This window comes from Ictidomys tridecemlineatus, chromosome 10 (genome assembly GCF_052094955.1).
Source record: "Ictidomys tridecemlineatus isolate mIctTri1 chromosome 10, mIctTri1.hap1, whole genome shotgun sequence".
Classification (NCBI taxonomy): Eukaryota; Metazoa; Chordata; class Mammalia; order Rodentia; family Sciuridae; genus Ictidomys; species Ictidomys tridecemlineatus.
In genome coordinates this window covers 50,065,660-50,091,381 of record NC_135486.1, presented here as the reverse complement: position 1 = coordinate 50,091,381, position 25,722 = coordinate 50,065,660, and the positions used below count along the sequence as shown (strand labels likewise).

General features: G+C 35.6%; 1 protein-coding gene across 9 annotated transcripts in view; it reads left to right on the top strand.

Moving 5' to 3' along the window:
* Nucleotides 1-25,722, top strand: part of Nvl (nuclear VCP like) — a 107,369-nt gene that overhangs the window by 58,480 nt on the left and 23,167 nt on the right. For 5 of the 9 annotated variants that reach the window (XR_013426572.1, XM_040276821.2, XM_005326517.5 and 2 more), the window contains one exon: nt 20,064-20,170. Coding sequence is in view for 6 of the 9 variants with exons in the window: in XM_040276821.2 (XP_040132755.2) it covers nt 20,064-20,170 (107 nt within the window). In the remaining 3 variants the exon portion in view is untranslated. Of the gene's footprint in view, nt 1-4,685; nt 4,761-5,209; nt 5,300-5,615; nt 5,685-20,063; nt 20,171-25,722 lie in introns of those variants that run through there. The other 4 variants (XR_013426570.1, XR_013426571.1, XM_078022902.1 and 1 more) reach the window with 4 other exon arrangements.

Genomic DNA, 25,722 nt, shown 5'->3' with positions numbered 1-25,722 from the left:
TTTATTTATTCATTCATTCATTGATTTATTTTTGGTGCCAGAGATTGAATCCAGGGGTGCTTAACCACTGAGCTATATCTCCAGTCCATTTTTTAGTTTTATTTTGAGACGGGGTCTCACTACGTTGCTAAGGGCCTCACTAAATTGCTGATGCTGGCTTTGAACTTGCAGTCCTTCTGCCTCAGCCTCTTGAGTCACTGGGATTATAGGTGTGTGCCACCATGCCCAACTATTTATTTATTTTTTATTGATATTTTCTATTATATATAAACAGGTGAAATTCATTTTGGTACATTTATATATGTATATGACATGCTGTTGTTAAATTCATTCCATATTTCAATCCCTTTCCCTTCTTCCTCCCCACCTCTTGTTGTTCTTCTACTCTACTGATCTGCCTTATATCTTTATGTATTCAGTCTTCTCTGCAACATTTTCCCTCATTTTGCTGTAGCTTCCACACATGAGAGAAAACATTTGGCTTTTGATTTTCTCAGTCTGGCTTAATTCACTTAGAATGATTTTCTTCATCTCCATCCATTTACTAGCAATTATCATTATTTCATTCTTCTTTAGGGTTGAGTAAAACTCTGTTGTGTGTGTGTGTTTGTGTATGCACACAGCACATTTTCTTGAGCCATTCATCTATTGATGGGCATCTGGGTTTATCTCATAATTTGGTTATTGTGAATTGTGCTGCTATAAATATTGAAGTGGCTTCATATGTATTATGTGATGATTTTAGTTCTTTTGGATAAATACTGAGGAGTGGGATAGCTGGGTTTCTGTCCTAGTTTTTTGAGGGATCGCCACACTGCTTGCCATAGTGGTTATACTAATTTGCAGACCTCCCAACAATTTATGAGTATACTTTTTTTCTCACATCCTCTCCAGCATTTATTATTGTTTCTTGAAACACATTTTTGACCCCAAAAGCATTCTAAAAGTTTGTCCTGTGGTTTCTCTCAAGCTTATAGAAAATCAGAACCACACACTCACTGTAAAGTTGAAAATAGGTTTTTAAGATTTTAAACTGAAGCCATGTTTCTATACTTATCCTGAATTATGATTTAAAGTTGTTTTCAATCTTTAGCATTCTGTGAGGGAAAAAGAACAATGTTCAAGACTTCAAAAGTGCCAAATATAGGTTTTATTTTTATCCTAAATACTCTTCATGTTTCTTAATGCTTTGCCCTTGGTATAAGCCACTCTTTCATAGCTGTTCATACTATGATGTTTGTAGTAAACAAGTCTGTTAGTAATGATAAGGTACATTAGTTGTTTAAATGGATTTAAACAACACCAGTTGTCAAGCTGGTGTAATATTTTCCTCTCCTGTAAATTACTATAGAAACTCATGAATTTGCTACCATTTCATTTTATGATGAAAAATTGAGAGTTGGAATAGTTTGACCCTGGTAATAATGAAAAACTGTCTTTGGATCTGACAGAACAGAGTTTTAGTCCTGGCTATAGCATTTTATATCTTTTTTTTTTTGTACATAACACAATACCTTTATTTTATTTATTTATTTATGTATTTGGTGCTGGGGATGGAACCCAGTGCCTCATATATGCAAGGCAAGCACTCTACCCCTGAGCCACAACCCTGGCCCCCCATTTAATATCTTATTAACTGTTCTATTTCAACCCCAACTGGTCTAACACCAACTAGGTAGTCTACAGTTGAATTCTGACACTAGTGGAGTTGTGTCAGATTCATCAGTTAATGAGAATCCTTTGGAAGACTTTACGTACCAGTGGTCTTCTCGGGATACCTGCAATTCTGATCAGTCTACTCCAAGTTTGGAGATTCCCATGACTCTCGTAGTTTCAATAATTCCCTAGAAAAACTTATAGATCTCATGAAAGAGCTATATTTACAGTTATAGTTTTATTATAAAGCATATATATAAGGTGTTGTCTGAAAGGAGCATTGAACTTCCATGTTCCACCCTATGGCATCAGAATGTGTGTTACCCTCCCTGTAAATCAGTGTATTCACCTACTGGGAAGTGTAATCAAGCTTTGGTAACCCGAGTTTTTATTGGGGTTTCGTTATGTAGATATGATTGATTAACTCTTTGGCAACATGATTGAACTCAGTTTTCCCCAGAGGTCAGAGGAAGTTCAGAGTTCCAACCCTCTAATCATATACTTGGTCTTTCTTCTGACCAGTATTTTTTCCAAAGCTATTTAGAATTCCATCATGAGTCATCTCATTAGCATAAGGACACTTGAAAATTGCAGGGATGTTTGGAGCTCCATGTCAGAAACCAGAGTAAAGAGCAGATGTATTCTTCTTTTTTTTTTCTTTCTTTAATGGTGCTAGAGGTTTAACCCAGGGGCACTGTACCTGTGTGCTATATTCCCAGGACTGTTTTTTTCTTTTATTTTGAAACGGTCTCATGAAGTTGCTGAGGCTGTCCCCAGACTTTCTTTTTTTTTTTTTTTTTTTTTTTTTTAGAGAGGGGGACAGAGAGAGAGAGAATTTTAACATTTATTTATTTTTTTCTTAGTTCTTGGCGGACACAACATCTTTGTTGGTATGTGGTGCTGCTGAGGATCGAACCCGGGCCGCACACATGCTAGGCGAGCGCGCTACCGCTTGAGCCACATCCCCAGCCCCCCCCAGACTTTCTATTCTCTTGTCTTAGCCTCCCTAGGTGTTGGGGTACCATGACCAGCCAGATTTTTGTTTGTTTTTCAGTACCAGGGATTGAACTCAATACTGGGCATATATTACTTAATCTTGCTGATCATTTTAAGGGTAATACTGTCTAATTGGCAGCTTTGTCACAAAGGTTAAGTGATGTTGGTAATGTATCTACTACATTGATAGTAGATAGCAGGTAAATACAATAATTATCACAGTGTTGAGCAGTTTTGATAATAATAATGGAAATAGTCATTAGGTCCTAAAATCACACTTATCCTAAAGAAACATTGAAGAGCTCTCAAATTTGTTCTGAATGACGTCTGTCTTTTCCTGAGCAGACATGTTTCTTCTAACAGATTTCAAAAAGATTGTCTGGTTTCCTATATACCCGATTATGAATTGTGAACAGTGTTCACAATTTTTCATGTTTATTTATTGTAAAGAACTTTGTCTTTTAATTTAATCTCAGTAGATTAGAGAATAGATTCTTGATTGTCACTAGATTTTCCCTAAATCCTCTCCTTCAAAATACATATATACATTATCTTTGCTTGTGGGTTTCTTATCAGGAAGTAAACCAGTGTGCCCAAAGTGAAGTAGGTGAGGGGAAAAGTTATGAAGAGACAAATGCAAGGGATGTATAGGCCACAGCAAGAGATGTGGATTTGCTTCTGGTGTGATAAGAAGCCATCAGAGGGTGTTGAAAGCAGATGAGTGATAGAGCTGGTTTTATTTTTTGTTTTCATATTAAAAAAAATAGTAATCATCAAGAATACAGGCAACAAAAAATATTGACGAGATTCTGGGGAAAAAAGTACAGTCATACATTGCTGGTGGGACTGCAAATTGGTGCCACCATTATGGAAAGCAGTACGGAGATTCCTTGGAAAACTGGAAATGGAACCATCCCACTTCTTGGTTTATACCCAAAAGACTTAAAATCAGCATACTAGAGTAAAGCAGCCATATCAATGTTTATGGCAGCTCAATTCACAATAGCTAAACTGTGGAACCAATCTAGATGTCCTTCAATAGATGAATGGATGAAGAAAATGTGGTGTATATACTCAATCAAATTACTTAACTTTAAAGAAGAGAGAAATTATGACATTTGCCAGTAAATAGATGGAGTTGGAGAATATCATGCTAAGCAAAATAAGCCAATCCCAGAAAACCAAAGGCCGAATGTTTTCTTTAATATGTGGATGCTAATTCACAATAGGCAGGGGACACTAGAGAAGAATAGCATTACCTTAGATTAGGTAGAGGGAAGTGAAGGGAGGGGAAGAGAGGGGATGTGGGGATAGGAAAGATAGTAGAAAGAAACAGACATTATTACTTTATGTATATATGTGACTGCGTGACTAATATGATTCTACATCATGTATACTCATAAAAATGAGAAATTATATCCCATCTATGTAAGAATATCAAAGAGCATAAATGCATTCTACTGTCATATATAACTAATTTAAAAAATGCAGAAAGAAATAGTGTGACTTCTTTAACTCTTTTTGAAACAATTATAGGTCCACAGGAATTTATAAAAATAGTGTTTGGAGGTCCTATATAATAGTTTGCCTCAATTGTTACATTATGTGACTATTATGTAACTATTATACAGTATAACAATCAGGAAATAGATATTTGTATTTTATATATTGCTCTTTCTGTGCCTTTTTAGCACATGTATAGATTTATGTAGTCACCACAATATTCAAGATGCAGAACTATCCCATCATCAAAGGATTTCCCTTATGCTCTTTCTTTATATTAATGACTATCTCTCTATCCTTTGCCATCCCCAACTCAGAACAAACACTGATGTAAAAATTTTTATATAAAAGTGATGATACAAAATATGACCTTTTAGATTATCTTTATTCACTTAGCATAATTCCCTTGCCTTCCATCCAAGTTCTTATGTGCATTGGTATTTGCTCCTTTTTATTAGGGAGTTGAATTCTTTTGTGTGGATGTACCATAGTTTGTTAAACCATAGTGGGTTTTTTTTTTCCCCCTTCAGGTTTTGACTTACAAATAAAGCTACTAGGACATCTGTGGATAGTTCTTATGTAGACCTGCAGTTCATTTCTCTGAGGTAAATACTCAGGAGCATAATTACTAGATTGTATGATAATTATGTTTAATTTTAAAAAGAGGTTAGCAAAGTGGCCGTGCCATTTTACATTTCCTATTAGTAATGGTATAAGAACTCCAGTTTCTTTGCATCTTCACCGGTGTTTTATGTCATCACTGTATTTTACCTTAGCTGTTTTAAAAGCTGTATAGTGAATAAAAACATCCTAGTTTTAATTTCTCTCTCTCTAGTGGGTAATGAGATTGAATTCTTTCATGTATTTATTTGCCATCTTTATGTTCTCTTTGGTGAAAGTCACTTAATATCCTTTACTTACTTTCTAAAATTAAACTGCATATATTTTTCACTGTTGAGGTTTTTTGTTGTTGTGTTTTTGATTTGGTACTGGGTATTGAACCCAGGAATACTTTATAACTGATCTACATTCCCACCTCTTTTTATTTTTTGAGACAAGGCTTTGCTAAATTGCTGATTCTGGCCTTGAACTTCATGAACTTGGAATCCTCCTGCTTCAGTCTCCTGAGTTGCTGGAATCATAGGTGGGTGCCACCAACCCTTTACAGTTGTTTCGTTTTTTTACCCCACATTTTTTTGCTTATTTGTTTTTTTCTTTCTTTCTTTTCTTTTTTTTTTTTTTGGTACTAGGGATTAAACTCAGGGATAGTCGACACTGAGTCACATCGTCAGCCCTATTTTGTACTCATTTATAATCCTATGAACAGTGTAAAAATGTTCTTTTCTCCATGTCCTCTCCAGCGTTTATTATTATTGTATTCTTGATGAATGTCATTCTGACTAGTTATGAGATGAAATCTCAGTGTAGTTTTTTTTAATATTTATTTTTTATTTTTGTAGTTGGACACAGTACCTTTATTTATTTTTATGTGGTGCTGAGGATCGAACCCAAGGCTTCATAAGCGCTAGGTGAGCACTCTACCACTGAGCCACAACCCCAGCCCTCAGTGTAGTTTTGACTTGCATCTCCCTAATTGCTAATGATGTTGAACATTTTTCATTTATTTGTTGGCAATTTGTATTATTTCTTTTGGGAAAATATCTATTTTGTTCATTTGCCCACTTATTAAGTGGGTTTTTAAGTTTTTTTGTAAGGTTTTTGAGTTCTTTATATATTTTAGATATCAATTCTGTCAGAAGAGTAGCTAGCAAAATTTCCTCCCATTCTGTATGTTCTCTCTTTACATTCTTCATTGTTTCATTTGCTGTGCAAAAGCTATTTAATTTGGTGTCATTCCATTTATTAACGCCTGGCATTATTTCCGGAACTTTGAAGGGTCCTGTTGAGAAAGTTGTTACTGTGGCTATATGCTGGAGTCACTGAGTTTTGAGAGTTCTTTAATTTTAATATTTTCTAGTTGTAGATGGACGCAGTACCTTTTTTTTATTTTTATGTGGTACTGAGGATCAAACCCCATGCCTCACACATGCTAGGTGAGCACTCTACCACTGAGCTACCACTCCAGCCCCTTGAGAGTTTTTTATATACATTTTAGATATAAGTCCTATGTCACATATGTGATTTGCAATATTTTATCCCAGTATATAGCTCATCTTTTCATCCTGTTGACCGAACAGATCCAATTTTTGAGGTTTTTCTTTTATATATCATGCTTTTAGTTTCATGTTGAAGAATGGTTCACCAAACCTTATGTCTCAGTGGTTTTTCTCCAGTGTTTTCTTCTACAAATTTCATGATTTGCATTTTTTAAAAAATATATTTTTAGTTGTAGATGAACACCTTTATTTTATTTATTCATTTATTTATTTATGTGGTGCTGAGGTTCTAACTCAGTGCCTCACATGTGCTAGGCAAGCGTTCTACCACTGAGCACAAGCCCAGCCCCTGGTTTTACATCTTAATATTTTTAAATCTGTGGTGTACTTTAGTTGACTTATGTGAGGTTTAGGTTTAAAGTTTATTTTGGGGCCTATGATTATTCAACTATTCCATCATCGTTTGTTTAAAAGACTATTCTTCCTTCAACATACTATTTTTATACCTTTGTCAAAAAGCACTTGGTATATACCAGCAATGAATAATTGAAGTTCAAGGTACAATTCCATTTGCATTAGCAGTAGTTTGAGTGAAGGCTAGAGAAGGAGGGAAAGAGAAAAATTTAGGCATATATCTAGCAAAATATATACCCATCTGTATGAGAAAATCTATAAAACTGATGAAAGAGATCAGAGGAGACAAATAAATGATAAGATATTCAGTGTTCTTGGGTGGGAAGACTCGGTAATGTCAAGATATCAGTACTTCCCAACTTAATCTATAGATTGAAAACAATCCTAACCAAAGTTCCAATAAGTTATTTTGTGGTATTGACAAACATTCTAAAGTTATGTGGAAAGGTAAGAGACCTAGGATAGTCAACATATTGTTTAAGTAGTACAAAGTTGGAAGATTGATGTTACCCAACTTTAAGACTTAGTATATAAGGTACTGTAATCAAGACAGTGTGGAAAAACAGATGAAGAAAAGAATAGAGGCCAGATATAGACCCACACAAATATAGTCAACTGATCTTTGGCAAAGGAACAAAAGCAATTCAGTGGAGAAAGGATAATTTTATGGTGCTGGAGCAACTGCACACCCACATGCAAAAGAAACGTAATAATCTACACACAGACCTTATACCTTTCACAAAAACTAACTCCAAATGGATCATAGACCTAAGTGTACAATGAAAAACAATAAATCTCTTAGAAGGTAACATGGGCTAACCTAAGTGACATTGGCTTTGTTAATAACTTTTAGATGCAACACTAGAAATGAAGTTTGTGAATGAAAATATTGATACATTGGACTTCATTACAGTTAGTTAACTTATGCTCTACAAAAGACATGATTAGGAGAATTAAAAAAAAAAGCCACCAACTGGGAGGAAATATATGCAAAGCATCTATAAATGTCAAAATAGGGCTGCAGTTGTGGTTCAGTGGTAGAGCTCTTGCCTAGCATGTGTGAGGTTCTGGGTTTCCATTCTCACACCACATAAAAAAATAAAGATACTGTGTCCATCTAAAAATATTTTTTTAAAAAGTCAAAATATACAAAGATCTCTAAAACCAGTTTAAAAATGGGCCAAAATTCTAACCTCACCCAAGAAGATGGATAGTAAATAAGCTTATGCTAATGATCAATATCATATGTCATTAGGAAATTGCAAATTAAAACAAGAGATAGCATTATATAACTACTAGAATGGCTCAATTTCCAAAATACAGATGACTCAGAATGCAAGACTGTGGAGCAACAGGAACTTCCCTTTCGTTGCTGGTAGAGATGCAAAATGTTTCAGCTACTTTGGAAGACAGTGTGTCAGATTTTTCAAACAAAACTAAACAAATTTTTATCATATAGTCTCCAACTATAATTGTGAATTTTTCAGTTCCTTTTTTCATTTCTGTCAGTTTTGCTTCATACATTTTCTGTTTTGTTGTACATACCTGTTTAGAATTGTTGTCTTCCTGGTGGATTGATTATTCATATCTCTTTCTGTTCCTGAATGTCTTTCATTCCTCTAAAGTACATTTTATCTGCTTTTAATATAGCCACACATGCTTTCTTTTGATAAATGTTTATATGGTATATCTTTTTTCATTCTCTTATTTCAACCTACACTTACAAAATTATATAGAATTGATTTTCTTTGTAAATAAATTTTTTGGTTTTTTTTTTTTTTGTCATTTATTTTAATCCCCTGTACCATTTTTTTTTTTTAAACTTTAAAAAAGAAGAGAGATTTATTTAGTTCAGCGATCTGGAGTTCAAGAGCATGGCATCAGTTTATGTATGACACTGTCGAGGGCTGCATTGTGGATGGCATTACAGTGGTGAAAGCATGTAGAAAAGGGAGAAATCACATCACAAGAGAGAAAGTCATAGAAATGGGAAATGGCCAGGCTTATTCTTATTCTTAACTGGTTTGTTTATACCAGTACATTTATTGTACATATGATATATTAGGGCTTTAGATTGTCATTTTGTTTCCTGTTCAGTTTTTCATCCTCATTTTTCTTTTATCTGTTTCAGTGTGGATTATTGGAACAGCTTTTAGAATACTATTTTGATGTATCTGTATGTTTAAGTATATGTCTTTGTAGCTTTTCTTTGGATACAGTAGATATTATACCATTTGTACATATTTTCCTTTTATATATTTAAAAATATTTCATAAACTTTACTATTTTAAAAGAAGTCTTCTTAAAAAGATCCCGAATTAGAAGAAAAATGGTCCAGAGAAGAATTGGTGGGGGCTTGGTGGAAGAAGTAAGAAGTGGTGCTGGGTGTGATGTCCCTCACCTATAATCCCAGCACCGTGGGAGGCTGGTCAAGAGGATCACAAGTTCGAGGCCAGCCTCAGCAACTTAATGAGACCTGGTCTCAAAATAGAAAACAAAAGGACTGGAGATGTAGTTCATTGGTAAAATGCCTGTGGGTTCGATCCCCAATACCTCCAAAAAAAAGTCAGAAGGGGTAAAATTTGCATATATTTTGAAGGCTAAATTAATAACAGTTACTAGAATTAGATGTGAGATATGAAAAGGAAGTAAATAAGTAGTACTTACAGTTAGATTTTTGGCCAACAAAACTGGTAAAAAGTTTTGTCACTGAGATGGGAAAGACTTGACAAGGGATAAGTTTATTTTTAGCTATAAAAATAACTTCAAGGAGATGCTATTCAATTTTCTTTGCAAACTCATATTAAAAACTCATCAATAGTGAGAACAAGGTTCTTAGAGCACCTACTGAATGTTATATGTTTTGTTAAGTACTTTACCATGTTAACCTCACAGCAATTCTGTGAGAAAGGTTCATATTAACATTAGTGTTGCAGAAATTAAAGATCAGTTAGATTAAATAATTTGCCAAGGAAAGGTACATAACTGATAAGTGGTGGAGCAGAGATTTGAATCTCAATCTGTCTGACTCCAATGTTCTAACTACTACAATAAGTACTTCCCATGTTATATCATTTAATCCTCACAGAAAAATTCTGAAATAGGTTCTAATTGCTTTGCCCCACAGAGGAGTTAAGTAATTTGCCATTATCAGGTTGCCCCAGGAATCTCCTGAATTGAACTTGCTCAAAGGCATGTGTTCATTTCCTTGATATTCTATACCATAGTCTCCTTCACATAATGGAATTTGTTATGTGTTCACTTTTGAGCAGTATCTGTTTTTTATTGCTTGGGTTCTATAAATTGACAAACTGCATAAGAGAGTGGTCAGAATCAAGTCTCCATGTTTGTAGATCTGATTAGTAAATTGTATGAAAAAGGGAAACTCATAGAGGGAGACATCATTTTAAAAATGAGAGAGCATGAAAAGCTTATAACAAAAACTGTAGTTTTTCATCTTCTGCCCCAGAGGCAACCACAATCAATTCCTGAACTATTTTGCCCTTTGTCTCCTCTACATTATCAAGTAATATATATTCATAATGATATTTCTTTTCAGTTTTAGCTGACTTCCTTTGAAGGAAGATGAAGATTTGGTGTCTCACATGCACCCTGACTCCACATTCACCCTCACTGTCTCACCCACACTGTCTGTCCTCTTCTCCATCCTCCCAATATTGTAGTTTTATCAGAACTTTTGATAAAGCCAAGTGTCCACATTACTATAAGTGTTTCTCTCTGGATACCCAAGCATGACACTGATTAGGTTTCCTTTTTCATATAACTTTTTAGACTTGAATTCAATAACTTTTTCTTTCTTTCTTTCTTTTTTTAATCTTTTTCTTTGTTTTCCATGCTCATGTTCTCACGTATGCTGTAGAACTATCAATATTATTTATCCAGATGATGTATTCATTCCTTTTGGTTATTTGTTTGGTTGGATTTTTCTTTATCTCTTTCTCTATTATTCTCACTCTTTCTTTCTCCTTCTGTCCTTTTCTCTTTCTTTTTGTCCTTTCTTATCCTTTTAGTTGAGCCCAAGTACAGTCTACCAATGAGTTACATCCCCAACCCTTTTTATTTTTTCCCACTTTTTAAAATTGATGCATTATAGTTTTACATTGATTGGATTTTTTATTACGTGCTCAAAATACACAATATAATTTTTTAAATTATTTTTGAGACAGGGTCTCACCAAGTTGCCCAGAATGATCTCAGAGATTTAAATCTTTACTTGTGAGCCTCCTGTCTCAGTCTGCCAAGTAGGCAGGGTTATATCTCACCCAGCTATTGATTGTGTCTTGGGACATTCCTTCTAGGGCTTTCCAGCCTACCCCAAATTGGATTTCTTGGTCTAGGCCTGTGCTATAAATAGTTCTTATTTCAGGGCTTTCTTTTACTGTTTACCCTCTTGTTACTAATCTTATGCCCCCCACCATTCCACATTTACTCACTTATTTTTAAAGCTTTTTTTTTTTTTTTTTTTAACCAGGGATTGCACTCAGGCACTCCACTGAGTCACATCCCTAGCCCTATTTTGTATTTTATTTAGAGACAGGGTCTCACTGAGTTACCTAGCGCCTTGCCATTGCCAACGCTGGCTTTGAACTTGAGATTCTCTTGTCTCAGCCTCCCAAACCACTGGGATTACATGAGTGTGCCACTGTACCCTGCTAAAGCTTGTTTTTTGAAAGCTTTACAAGAAAGATCACATGGGTGGTGGTTTGTTTTTGTGGGGTTTTTTACTTGTTTGATATTTTTTATATACTTGAAAATGCCCTTAATTCCACAGTCATTTTGATTGCGAGCTTGGCTAGCTATAGAATTTTGAGTTGAAAATTAGTTTTTTTTTTAATAATTTGCAGATGTTGCATTTTTTGAGTTATAGATGGACACAATACCTTTATTTTGTTTCTTTAGTTTTTTATGTGGTGCTGGAGATTGAACCCATTGCCTTACATGTGCTAGGCAAGCACTCTATCACTGAACCACAACCCCAGCCCCAGAGTTGTATTTTTCTTTTAAAAGTTCTGTGTCATTCTGAACCTTTTTATGTGGATTTTTGGTTTATTTATGTGCTTACCTCAGAATTTTTTCTCCCATTTTCCACCTTTTCTCTTCAATTTTTTCCTCCCTAATTTTTCAGCTATTTTTTGGTTGTGAATGAATGATTATTTTTATTCATTTATTTATTTTAATTTTTTTAATTCTAATTTGTAGACACCAGACTGCATTACAATTTATATTACACATATAGTACATAATTATTCATATGTCTGGTTATATACCAAGTATATTCACACCATTTATGTCTTCATACATATACTTAGGGTAATGATGGCCATCTCATTCCACCATCTTTTCTACCCCCATGCCCCTTTCCTTCCCACCCCTTTGCCCTATCTAGAGTTCATCTAATCTTCTCATACTCCCGCCTCCCAACCCCATTATGAATCAGCCTCCTTATATCAGAGAAAACATTTGGCATTTGGATTTTTGGGATTGGCTAACTTCATTTAGCATTATCTTCTCTTTCTTTAAAAATTATTTTTTTAGTTGTAGATGGACACAAAACCTTCATTTTATTTGTTTATTTTCATGTGGTGCTAGGGATCGAGCCCAATGCCTCACGCATGCTAGGCAAGTGCTCTACCACTGAGCCATAACCCTGGCCCCTATCATTATCTTCTGTAACTCCATTTACCTGCAAATGCCATGAGTTTATTCTCTTTTATTGCTGAGTAGTATTGTACTGTGTATATATACCACATTTTCTTTATCCATTCATCTACTGAAGGACATTTGAATTGATTCTACTGTTCAGCAATTGTGAATTGATGTGGCTGTGTCCCTGTAGTATGCTGTTTTTAAGTCCTTTGGGTATAGACTGAGGAGTGAGATAGGATAGGTGGGTAAAGGTGGTTCCATTCTCAGTTTTCCAAGGAATCTACATACTCCTTTCCTTATTGGCTGTGCCAAATTGCAGTCCTACCAGTAGTGTAGGACTGTGCCTTTTTCCCCACATTCTTGCCAACACTTATTGTTGTTTGTATTCTTAATAGCTGCCATTCTGACTGGAGTAAGATGATATCTTAGAGTAGTTTTTTTTTTTAATATTTATTTTTCAGTTTTCGGTGGACACAACATCTTTATTTGTATGTGGTGCTGAGGATTGAACCCAGGCTGCACACATGCCAGGCGAGCTCGCTACCGCTTGAGCCACATCCCCAGGCCCAATCTTAGAGTAGTTTTAATTTGCATTTCTCTAATTGCTAGAGATGAACATTTTTTTAAAATATATTTGTTGATTGATTGTATACCCTCTTTTGAGAAGTGTTCAGTTTTAGAATCATTTATTGATTGGGTTATTTGATTTTTTGGTGTTATAGCTTTTTGAGTTCTTTATATACCCTAGAGATTAGTGCTTTATCTGAAGTGCAAGTTGTAAAAATTTGCTCCCAAGCTATAGGCTCTCTATTCACCTCACTGCTTGTTTCTTTTGCTGAAAAGAAGCTTTTAGTTTGAACCCATCACATTTATTAATTCTGTGCTTTAGGAGTCTTATTAAGGAAGTAGGGGCCTAATCTAATTGTATTTGATTTGCCAGAATTTTATTGAGAAGTTTTACATCTGTGTTCATTAGAGATATTGGTCTGAAGTTTTCTTTCTTTGATGTGGTTTCTTCTTCCTGGTTTTGGAATCAGGGTGATATTGGCCTCATAGAATGAGTTTGGAAGTGCTCCCTCTTTTTCCATTTCCTGAAATAATTGTAGAGTATTAGTATTAGTTCTTTAAAGGTCTTGTCGAACTTGGCTATGTATCCATCTGGTTCTGGGCTTTTCTTGGTTGGTAGGCTTCTGATGGCGTCTTCTATTTCATTACTTGAAATTGATCTGTTTAAATTGTGTATATCATCCGAATTCAATTTGGGCAAGTCCTATGACTCTAGAAATTTGTCAGTGCCTTCGATATTTTCCATTTTATTGGAGTACAAGTTTTCAAAATAATTTCTAATTATCTTCTGTATTTCTGTAGGGTCTGTTGTGATATTTCCTTTTTTATCACATACGTTAGTAGTTTGGGTTTTCTTCTGTCTGTTAGCATGACTAAGGGTTTGTCAATTTTATTTATTTTTTCAAAGAACCAACTTTTTGTTCTGTCAATTTTTTCAATTATTTCTTTTGTTTCAATTTCATTGATTTCAGCTCTGATTTCAATTATTTCTTGTCTTCTACTTTTGGTGTTAATTTGTTCTTTTTTTCCTAGGGCTTTTAGATATAATGTTATGTCATTTATTTGTTGACTTTTTCTTCTTTTAAGGAATGAACTCCATGCAGTAAACTTTTCTGGTAGTACTGCCTTCATAGTGCCCCAGAGATTTCAATACATACTCTCTGTGTTCTCATTCACCTCTAAGAATTTTTAATCTCCTCCTTGATGTCTTTTGCAACCCATTGTTCATTCAGTACCGCATTGTTTAGTCTCCAGGTTTTGGAGTAGCTTTTATTTTTTATTTTATCATTGATTTCTAATTTTATTCCATTACGATCTGATAGAATGCAGGGTAGTATCTCTACTTTTTTATGTTTGCTAAGAGTTGCTTTGTGGCATAATATATGGTCTATTTTAGAGAAGGATCCACGTGCTGTGAGAAGAAAGTGGATTCATTAATTGAAGGATGAAATATTCTATATATGTCAGTTAAGTCTATGTTATTGATTGTATTAGGTTTTTTTTCTTAAATTTTTTTTAGTTGTAGATGGACACAATACCTTTATTTAATTTATTTACTTTTATGTGTTGCTGGGAATCAAACCCAGACCTTCACACATGCAAGGCAAGTGCTCTACCACTGAGCCACAACCCCAGCCCTATTGATTGTATTATCGAGTTCTATAATTTCTTTGTTCAGCTTTTGTTTGGATGATCTATCCAGTGGTGATAGAAGTGTGTTAAAGTCACCCAGAATTATTAGGTTGTAGTCTATTTGACTCTTGAACTTGAGAAGAGTTTGATGAACGTAGATGCTCCATTGTTTGGGGCATATACATTTTTCATTGATATGTCTTATTGATGAATGGTTCCGTTAAGCAGTATGAAATATCCTTCTTTATCCCTTTTGATTAACTTTGGCTTGAAGTCTACTTTATTTGATATGAGGATAGAAACCCCGGCTTGCTTCCTCAGCCCATATGAGTGTTTTGATTTTTCCCAACCTTTCACCTTCAGTCTGTGGATGTCTTTTTCTATGAGATGAGTCTCTTGGAGGCAGCATATTGTTGGGTCTGTTTTTTTTGTTTGTTTTTGTTTTTATCCAATCTGCCTGTGTGTATCTTTTGATTGGTGAGTTTAGGCCATTAACATTCAGGGTTATTATTGAAACATGATTTTTATTCCCAGCATTTTTGTTTATTTTTTGTATTAAACTAACTTGGTTTCTCCTTTCATTAGTAGTTTTTCCTTTACTGTAACACCTCCCTTTACTGATTTTCATTGTTGTTTTTCAATTCCTCTTTATGGAGTATTTTGCTGAGGATATTGTATAGTGCAAGCTTAATTTTGCTGGACATAAGATACTTGGTTGGCATCTGTTTTCTTTCAGAGCTTGATATGTATTGATCCAGTATCTTCCAGCTTTCAGAGTCTGGGTTGAAAAATCTGCATATCTAATTGATTTCCCTCTAAATGTAATTTGATTCCTTTCTCTCATGGCTTTTAATATTCTCTCTTTATTCTGTATGTTAGCCATTTTTATTATGTATCTTGGTGTGGATCTGTTGTGATTTTGTACATTTGGCACCCTGTTACCCTCCTGAATTTGGTTTTCCAATTCATTCTTCGTGTTTGGAAATTTTTCTGATATTATTTCGTTGAGTAGATTGCTCATTCCTTTAGTTTGGGTTCTATGCTTTCCTTTTTCCCAGTAACTCTTAAATTTAGAGTTTTTATGCTATCCCATATTTCTTGAATGTTTTGCTCATGGTTTCTTACCATCTTCACTGTTTGGGCTACGTTCTATTCAAGATTATATATTTTGTCTTCATTGTCTGAGGTCCTTTCTTCCAAGTGGTTTAATCTGTCTGTGATGCTTTCAATTGAACTTTTAATTTGGTTTATTCTTTCATTTCAAGGATTTCTGTTTGTTTTTGTTTTTTTAGAACCTCTGTCTCTATTGAAGTAATCTTTTGCTTCCTTTATTTGTTTATGTAGCTCTGTCAAAATGATCTTTTGCTGCCTGTAGTTGCTCTCTTATATCATTCTTTAATTCACAGAACATTTTAATCATATACATCCTGAACTCCTTCTCTGTCATTTCTTCTGCTGTGCTGGCCATGGATTCTAATAATGTGATATCTTGATATGTTTGGGGCACTGTCTTCCCTTGTCTTTTCATATTGCTTGTGTGTCTTCCCTTCTAGCACTGTGGATCCGAGTCTGATAGTGCCCCTGTAGGGATCTAATACCTCTCCTTTGAGGTGAAGGACAATGGTAACAGATTCCAATATAACCAATATACACCCTAAAAACAAATGTTTGCTGTTAAGACTTTTATAGTTTGGTCAAAATGTACAGAAATGGTGAATTCAGTTATTATCTACAATATACTCAGTAGGTTTATAAAAGTGTTTACAGTTTCTAATGGTGGACAAAGAACCAGAGGTGAGGAGTAGGATGATATGCTGAGGAGGTACGAGGCCCACGATCTTAGATCTGTATTTCACACTTCTTAGGAAGCGTGGAAGAGAAATCTAACAAGGAAGGTTAGTAGCAGGAGAAGGGAGAGAAAGTAATTTTGAGTAGACAAGTAAGTGGGAAGACAGTAGAGCACATAAAACAAATATAAATATATATTAAGAAAAATAAAAAATGTTAAAATAGTAGAAATTGCTGGGAAAAAATTTTTTAAAAAAAAGAATATACAACACAACTGTAATATACTATTCAGAAGTTCCAGTCTTCAAAATCCTAATTCATGCAAAGTACTTGGTTTCACATATGGATGTGAGTGCGAGAGAATAGAGAGGGAGAGGAAAAAAAGAACTTGAAGGACGAAAGGTTAGGGATTGTTTTAGTTGGAGATCAGTATCTTTCCTGCTTTCCTTCTTATCTATTATGTGAGGTCATCTTGTTGTTAGATATTAGATAGTATCTCTGCCCTCAGGATGGTGAAGGTAACCAGGGTGTCACTGTGCCAGGGTAGCGGGTGCTGGGGAGAGGGGGTAGTTAGAAACTGAGTACCTGGCCAGCCATAGTTCCAAGTTGGGATTTGCTCCCACTGAAAGTGACGAAGGTGACCCAAGATGGAGGTGCCTGCTTTCATTGTTTGGGTGTCGGGTCAGTGGGGGGAGCCGAGTGATGGCATTGGACAAGGAGGTCAGAGACGAGCTCTGGCTTGCAGTATGTGGCTGTCAGCTTACTTCAGAGCCTATGTGAAGTTCCCTGGTGTAGGCAGGCTACTCTGTGTAAGGGACTATCTGCTGCTGCAGCGTCCCAAGATGGCAGCGACCAGGGGATCCCCATGTTGGTAGATGGGGGTCTACAAGGGAATGGCAGCTAGAGTTCCTGCATGTGGGAAGCTGCCAGATGTCATGCATGGGAGCAGCATCCTGACACTGAGGCCTGGAGCCCTGGACGGGCACAGTAATCGTGATTCCTGCCCAGGAGCAGGAATATCACTACAGAGAAGCAGTATTCTCACTACTTGAGTCCTAGGTCATGGAGTGACACAGAATGCTGCCTCTCTTGGCCCACCATCTTGGATCTATATTTATTTATTGTTATATGGTGCTGAGAATTGAACCCAAAGCCTCACACATGCTAGGCAAGAACTCTACCACTGATCCATAATCCCAATCCCTCAGCTATTAGTTTTTTGAAAGTACTATCCACTGTTCCATCTCGGATTATTCTGAACCCTCTTCTCATGTGTGGTATAGCTACAGTTAAACCAGCTGCCTGTACTTAGCTAGAGAAGATGCAGCTCCTTGTACTGCTAGGCCACAGATACCCTAGTTTGAGTCTATTCTGCACACTTGCATTTCTTTCTTCAAATGCTAGCCCTCCTAATTCTCAGTAGGAGAATTACCTGTTCTCACTCAGTGCACTGTGTAACTTGTTTAAAAAAAAAATAAAAAAAGATACTCCTGCGCAGAGTATGTAGACTTTGAAACCCATATAGCCAAACCAGCTTCTTAACATTCTCTTCTACTTGATGGTGTCTGTTTCCTACCTGTAGCAGAAAAAAGTTTCTGCCCTCTAGATACGGCACAGCTGAAAAAATAAACAAGCAAATAAGCTTCCACCTGGACAAGAATTAGTCTGCACTTTTATATTTGAGACTTTCTGGTTCAGAGTCTTTTGTTCATTCTAAGCCTTAAATAATTATTTAGCAGATAAAAGAATAGAGGACTAACAAAGAAGCTGTTTATTTTCTTACAGTAAGATATTTAGACACTTAAGGTCTAAGTTAAACAGACCTGTTCCCTCACTTTTATTCTGACTGGTCTTGTATCAAGGTTGAATGCTTCTTGGAGGCAGTTGAACACATGCTGTGGTCAGGCCTGTATACCTTGCCCTTTGACAGAGCACTACTTTTTTAAAAATTAACTTGGGCCCTGATTTGTAGGTAAGCTGGTATGTAGTAGACTCATAATTGTTTAATCAATCATAAGAAGATACCTCATTCTGTTTTCCATCTTTGTTTAAGTTTTTAAAAATTTTACCCATTTTAGGCCTTCATTCTAATGATTTTTAGTATATTTGCAGAGTTATGCAGCCGTCACAATTTAATTTTAGAAATATTTCCATTCTTAAAAAGAAATCTTATACTTCTTAGCATTCATTCTCCTTACCTCATGTTTAGTTCTAGGTAACCACTAACTTACTATATCTATAAATTTGCCTATTATATATATTTTACATAAAAGAAGTCATATAATGAGGGCCTTTTTGTCTGTTCTTTTACTTAATATAAGATTCTCAAGGTTCATCCATGCTATAGAATGTCTCAGTATGTCATCCCTTTTTATTTCCAGATAATAATTCATTTTATAGTTATTCAAGTTTTTTTATTTACCAATTGATGGACATTATGAATAATACTGCTATGAATATTCATGTGCAAGTTTTTGGTTTAATTTGGTTTAATTTCTCTTGAGATACATACCTAGGAATGGGAAGTGTAACTAAGGAAGCTTAGGAAGGGAACCTCAGTAATTTTTAAGAATGCAAAGGGATGCTGAGACCAAAATGTTTAAGAACTTCTATACTATAGACAAGATGACCACTAGGCAGGTTTGTGTGTATACACACACACACACACACACACACACACACACACACACACATTTTAACTTATTTTCAAATGGTACATTTTATCATCCCAAGAGAAATTCCAGCAGTAGTTGAATATTCATAAAAGCATTGAATAAAGATATAGTTTCCATTTGGTGGTTCAACAGTAATACTAACAGATGGAATGTCAGCTACAAAGAGGACTAATTGTGCCTCTTTGTGGAGGAGGAAAATATTGTTTAAGTTGCAATATATTTATTAGAAACATGAATTTCATTATTTCTAGTTAGGTTTGTATATGAACAGTGGTCTTACCTTTGTGTCTTATAAGAGCTCTCAATTTCACGCTTAAATTAACTGTTGGAAATGATTTAGCTAAAAAATGGAGACTCTGTAGAGAAGTCAGGAATGCTCATAAGGAGCCTCCTGTCAGGCATGGGTGTGAGGCTTGCAGTGCTGCTGGCACCCAGAGACCAAGCACAAAAGAAGGCAGGAGACTTTCTTTGAGGAGACTCAGGAAAGAAGGCAATGTCCTTTGAGAACTGCAATAGATATGAATGGGGGAGAGCATTTCAGAGGAAGACAGTGCTGAGAGCACAGAGAAGGAGGCTTGAAGCTTCTGAATCTTTTAGGGAACAGCAAGACATCTGATAACTAGTGTTTTGGGGGCTGGGAGAAATCAAACTAGAAAGAAAGATGGTGAGGTCCTAAGGGCTTTCCTGCCATGGTTAGAATTGTAGCATCCATTTTGCAGGAAGGCGCAGGAGTTGAAAAAATGGACTTGTGTTTTAGGCAGATAACCTTGGCAGCATTATAAGGGGAGGTTTACAAGCTGGATCAGTTAAGGGCTTATGTTTTCTTGAACTGATGGTTAAGGTAATCAGAGACAGACTTGATGGAACTTGTACCTGTTTAGAGGGAAGGGGAGAAACCAGTCTGGTGTTTTGGGGTGGGGGTTTATTATGTGTGATTGGGAATCCTGGAGAAAGAGCAGGTTTGGGGCTAGAAGGTGGGATGGACTTTTCAATTTTTTAAAAAATCTATTCTGTTTCATTTATTTAAGACTTGTTCTCCCTTCTCCAGATATCATCGACCCTGCCATTCTGCGCCCAGGTCGGCTGGACAAAACACTCTTTGTGGGTTTGCCACCCCCAGCAGACCGTCTTGCCATCTTAAAAACTATCACAAAAGTGAGTAAAGGAAATGGAATATTTTTGGATATGTTTCTCTCAATAACTATAGTTACAATGGGTATTAATTCAGGATGCCTGAATACTTTCTTTACTCTAAATATTTGTCCAGTCTAGATTTCCCAAAAAGGAAGATGAACTTTTATTTTATCATTGAAAATCCTCTCCATTTTTATTTTTATTTGCTTAAAGTGAAGGCAACTTAAATAGATTAGAAAACTGAAAAAGCAGAGGGATATTTGGAGATATTGTTCAATTAATATTAGACATATCACTGAAATCACATTTTCCATTTTTTTAGATGTGTGATTGTTACTTTTAGAAGAATTAACATTAGTTCATGTTTGAAATGGAATAGAAACATTTGGAGCTGAAAAGTAAATAGATGTAGGTCCAAAGTAAACTTCCAGAGAAAAATTCAGGTTTGATAATACCATGTTGAATTTTGTCCTCCACGTTTATGTATTTTCAACTTAAAAAAATTGTATTAATGTACTATAGTTATACAAAATAGCGGGTTCATTTTGACATATTTATAACCACATATAACTTAGTTTGTTCCAATTCAATCCCTAGTTCTTCCCCTTTCCCCTCCCCTAGATCCTCTTCCTCTGCTCTGTCTTCTATGTATTTATCATTTTATTAATTTGTGTATTATAGTTTTGTAAAAGTTAAATTCGTTGTAACTGTTATTCATACCTGCACATACTATAATTTTATTCTATGGTTTCTTTCCTTTCTCATCCTTACCCCTTTCCTCAGTCCCCTTCCTCTGTTCCACTGTTCTCCCATTTTCATGAGTTTTTTTTTTTTTTGATTTTTAAAATCCTTACTTCTCTCCACTTTCTGCATATGAGAGAAAACTTTTGGGTCTTTGCCTTTTGAGTCTGGCTTATTTTCCTTAGCAAGATGTGCTGTACCAGTTCTACCCATTCACCTGCAATTTATATGTTTCATTCTTCTTTATTGCTGAGTAAATACCATAATTTCTTCATCTATTCATCTGTTGACGGGCTCCTAGACTTGTTCCATAACTTGGCTGTTGTGAAATGTGCTGTTATAAACCTTGGCCTGCATGTATCCCTATCATAAGGAATTTTTTTTTTTTAAAGAGAGAGAGAATTTTAATATTTATTTTTTAGTTTTCAGCAGACACAACATCTTTATTTGTATGTGGTGTTGAGGATGGAACCCAGGCTGCACGCATGCCAGGCGAGCGCACTACCACTTGAGCTACATCCCCAGCCCTGCATGTATCCCTATAGAATGCTGACTTTAGTTCTTTTGGATAAATACCAAGAAATGCAATAGCTGGGTCACATGGTAGTTCCATTCCTAATAGAATCCATACTGATTCCCAAAGCGATTTTACTAATTTGCAGACTCACAAACAATGAATGAGAGTACAATTTTCCCACATTCTCCTCAAGTTTCCCTCAGAATTATAGGTATCAATGACTTATTTGGACCTATTTCCTCAGTGATTTTTCAAATTAAATAACATGCATTTTTACTCACAATATTTTTAGCAGAATATAATATTTTTCAGTAAGTTAGGGAGCAATATCCTCCAAAGTTTTTCTCTGTACAATATTTAAGAATTATTTTAATCATAAATTACAGTGGCTTGACTTTTGACCCAAATGTAAGTATAAACACATCCAGTAAAAAACTGTTGCTATATATGTTTTCCAGCTTTTAAGATGCCTGTACAGAGTAGGCAAGGTGGCACACACCAGTGCCTGGGGAGACTGAGGCAGGAGGATTGCAAGTTCAAAATGCCTCAACAGAAACGAGGCGCTAAGCAACTAATGAGACCTGTCTCTAAATAAAATACAAAGTAGGGCTAGGGACATGGCTCAGTGATTGAGTGCCCCTGAGTTCAATCCTCAGGATCCTAAAAAAGAAAAAAGATGCCTATACAGAATTGATTTTTCTGTTTAAAAAAAAAAAAACAACTAATAAGAATTGGACACAAAATAAAAAGGAGGAGGCAAGTCATCCCAGGTTGTACTATGGCCAAATGATGTATATTGACATTTAGTGCAGACATTGCAAACCTCTCTATGCAGTAGGGTTGATAGGTGATAGAGTGAATGAAAAAGGGGGAATAAACGTAATACATTATTTAAAGAAAGTTAATTTTATTTGAGAATTAAAAAGAACAAATTGAAAGAGATTAACTTCTTATAAATATTTCTTTGTTATAAAAGATTTTCTTTCCTAACATTGCTCTGAGAGTTAAAAGGAAAAAATGATTAGAAAACTGAGAAAGCAGAGGAAGTCATTATTATTATTATTATTGTTACAGATGGACACAATATCTTTATTTTGTTTATTTATTTTTTTATGTGGTGCTAAAGATCGAACCCAGCACCGCACATGTGTGAGGCAAGTGCTCTGCCACTGAGCTACAACCCTAGCCCAAGTTATTATTTTTGAAGTACAGATTTCATTTTAGACAAATCAGTTAAAAAGGTAATTTACAACATTCTTATCTTCCCTTCCACAACTGCACAGTTTTTGTTGCGTGTATATATGTCTGTGGCCAGTTTTATAACACTTACATTATGTCCAGTAGTCATAATCTTAGCTTAATATTTAAATAAATCTAGAACTCACAACAGCAATTTCACAAGTTTTTTCTATTTAATTTGATTCATCTTTTTGTCTGTATTTCCTTATTAGCTTTATTCTTTTATTCTGTTTATTAAGTATATTCTACTTTATTCCTTGAATTCTTTCCATGATAAAATATATCTGTCTGTTGTCTTTATATCTGGATAACAGGTTAGCTGGAAATAATTTTTTATTGGTCACAGTTTTCCCTATTGTCTTTGTAAATATTGCAGTGTGTTTTTTGTTTTGTTTTTTTTTTTTTTAATTCTGAATGTGTCTGTAAAGATGTTTGAGGCCTCTCCGTTGATCTCACTCACCTGGTGCCATGTTCCAGGAATACAGAGCACCATGAGAAATGGTGTAACTTTGTAATTCCTCCTGATTCTGCTGAAATCCCTTGATTAGTGTGTCTGAGGACTTTCTTTAACATTCTCTAAGGATATCCTCTCCACAGGCTACTTCTCTTAATATTTGAGTATCAGTGGACATCATAAGATTTTGTCACCTTACCTTTCCTCAGTGCTCCTTCCTGGCAATGTAGGCTTGATTATGAGCTACCCCAAAAGTTTCTCTTTCCATTCCCCTCCACTTTCACCATTTGCAAGATGCAGGTTTTCTCCTTTCTTTATTTGGTTGCTTTGAGTAGATTTTTAAACTTTTAACTTTTTAAAATAGATTCTTTGGATGATGACAAAGGAAGACCATGATCCAACTTTCACAGGCCATCATAACTTAAAACTGCATTGGCTAATATTCATAACTATCTCCAAAAGGAGGGAGGAACAGATGAGAAAAAAAGGCTGATCGGGCTTTGTGGGTTAAAAAGCTCCCACTAATGAAGGACGGGGTGGAAGACAAGATAGTTCAACCAAAAACTGAAATTCAGCATACCAGAACTAAGGCAATATCAGAGAATAGCAAAAGGGACTCAGATGGAAATTGTTTAAAGTTTTTAATTAATGGGACATTGGATTACTGTAGAGTTGAGGGAGAACATGAAGGCAGGTAAATTTTCTGCATGAGCATTACCCAAGTGGTGATGTCTAACAGGAAGTTGGATTCATGGCTGGGAGTTCAGAAGAGTCCTCTGGTTGAGTTATAGCTTTGTCTGTCATCGTCATATTACTGCTGAAAGCTGTGAAAACGCATTGCTTAGCTCACTGTTTGTCAGGACAGTTTTACCGCCACCCCACTCCACATTTTTTAATTGTCTATGAGATGTTTATCTTCAGGAAAGGGAGTGTTGCTGCTGTCAAATATCCTATAGCAAACAGGAAAACCAAACACACTACCCAAAGATTTATCTGACACAAAATGCCAATATCTCAAGGCTAACAAAGCTTGCTTTATTCGTATATACTTGTTATCTCTACCAAGCAAATTTAATGGCATTTTCCTTCCATTTCCTTGGCTCCATCATTAAGAACTTCAGTAATGAGATTTTGTTCATTTTGGTTAGTATGTATTTAGATACATGTATATATAAGTAAATCTATATACACACTCCTAGTTTCTCCATATGAATTTCCTGTAGTCATGGTAACAAATGAAAATGACACACTTGCATGTGGATATCAAAGGAAATGAATAGAGTGCTGTCCATTTCTAGATGAGAGGCTTACAAATTTGTTTGGAGCCTTACAAATTTGGATCCAAAAGAATGATCACCTCATCATTTCAGATACTGGTTCATTCCCATAATGATACCCACAACTTGGAGCAACTTTACACTTTCTTTTTCTAGAATTTCATCACCATTCCAAAAATTATGAACCCTCATACTAAGGTTCGAATGTTTCTACATATCTGCTTCAAGAATAAAATGATAATGGAAATAATGTAATTCAATATTTACCTAAAATTAGCACTCTTTTTTTAAATTTGTGTTTTTAGTTGTAGATGGACAGCATGCCTTTATTTTATTTATTTTTATGTGGTGCTGAGAATTGAACTCGTGCTGGGAATCGAACTGAGTGCCTCACATGTGCTCTTCCACTGAGCTACAGCCTCAGCCCCCAGCACTCTTTTACTTAGTCAACAAGTACTCACCAAAAATTAATTCTATCCTTGATTCTGTGTGTACTATTGAGCAGACCAAGAAACATAAGACCCAGTCTTTAGCAGTAAGGAGCTTGCCTTCAGATGAAAGATCATATGAATGTTTATGAAACAACAGACATATTAATCCACTCCTGAGGAGGGGGAAAAAAGGAAAGTAAGTACCCTAGCAATTCCAATTCTGTCATAGAAGTATAAAGAAAAAAGAAGGGCTGGGGATGTGGCTCAAGCGGTAGCGCGCTTGCCTGGCATGCGTGTGGCCCGGGTTCCATCCTCAGCACCACATACAAACAAAGATGTTGTGTCTGCCGAAAACTAAAAAAAATATATTAAAATTCCCGCTCTCAAAAAAAGAAGAAAATACACTGAAATATTAATTGTGCTTGCTGTGGAGGTGGGATTATAGAGTTTTTTTTGGCTATGTTAGTGTAGTCTAGCCAATGAGCCCCAGGAATATAGTTGAACAGGTGAGGCCTGTTGTTAGGGAGAATGCACTCCAAGATAACAGGGGAAGGGGGCATTTAAGTAAGAGGGTATAAGAAAGGACTAAATGTTTGGGGTTTATGTTAGATTTGGGAAAGGTTTATTATGGAGCCTTGCTCTCAATTGTTGTTAGAAAGCAGCTGTCATTCTGTGGGTTGGTATCCTCTTAAATTACCTAGAAGGGAGAAAGACCTGTGATTGGTAAAGAAACAGCAGTTCTTTCTGTTGGCTAGGGTGGGGGATTATTTGATCATTTCTCTCTTGGACAGTGTTCATGCTCTATCCGTGCTCGGACTTTACAGAGTAGGCTTTTTGTCTTGATCCATCAGGGTCACATAGTGTCCTTGTCTGAAGTCCACGTTCTAAGAGAATATTTCTGTTTAGCAGCAGCT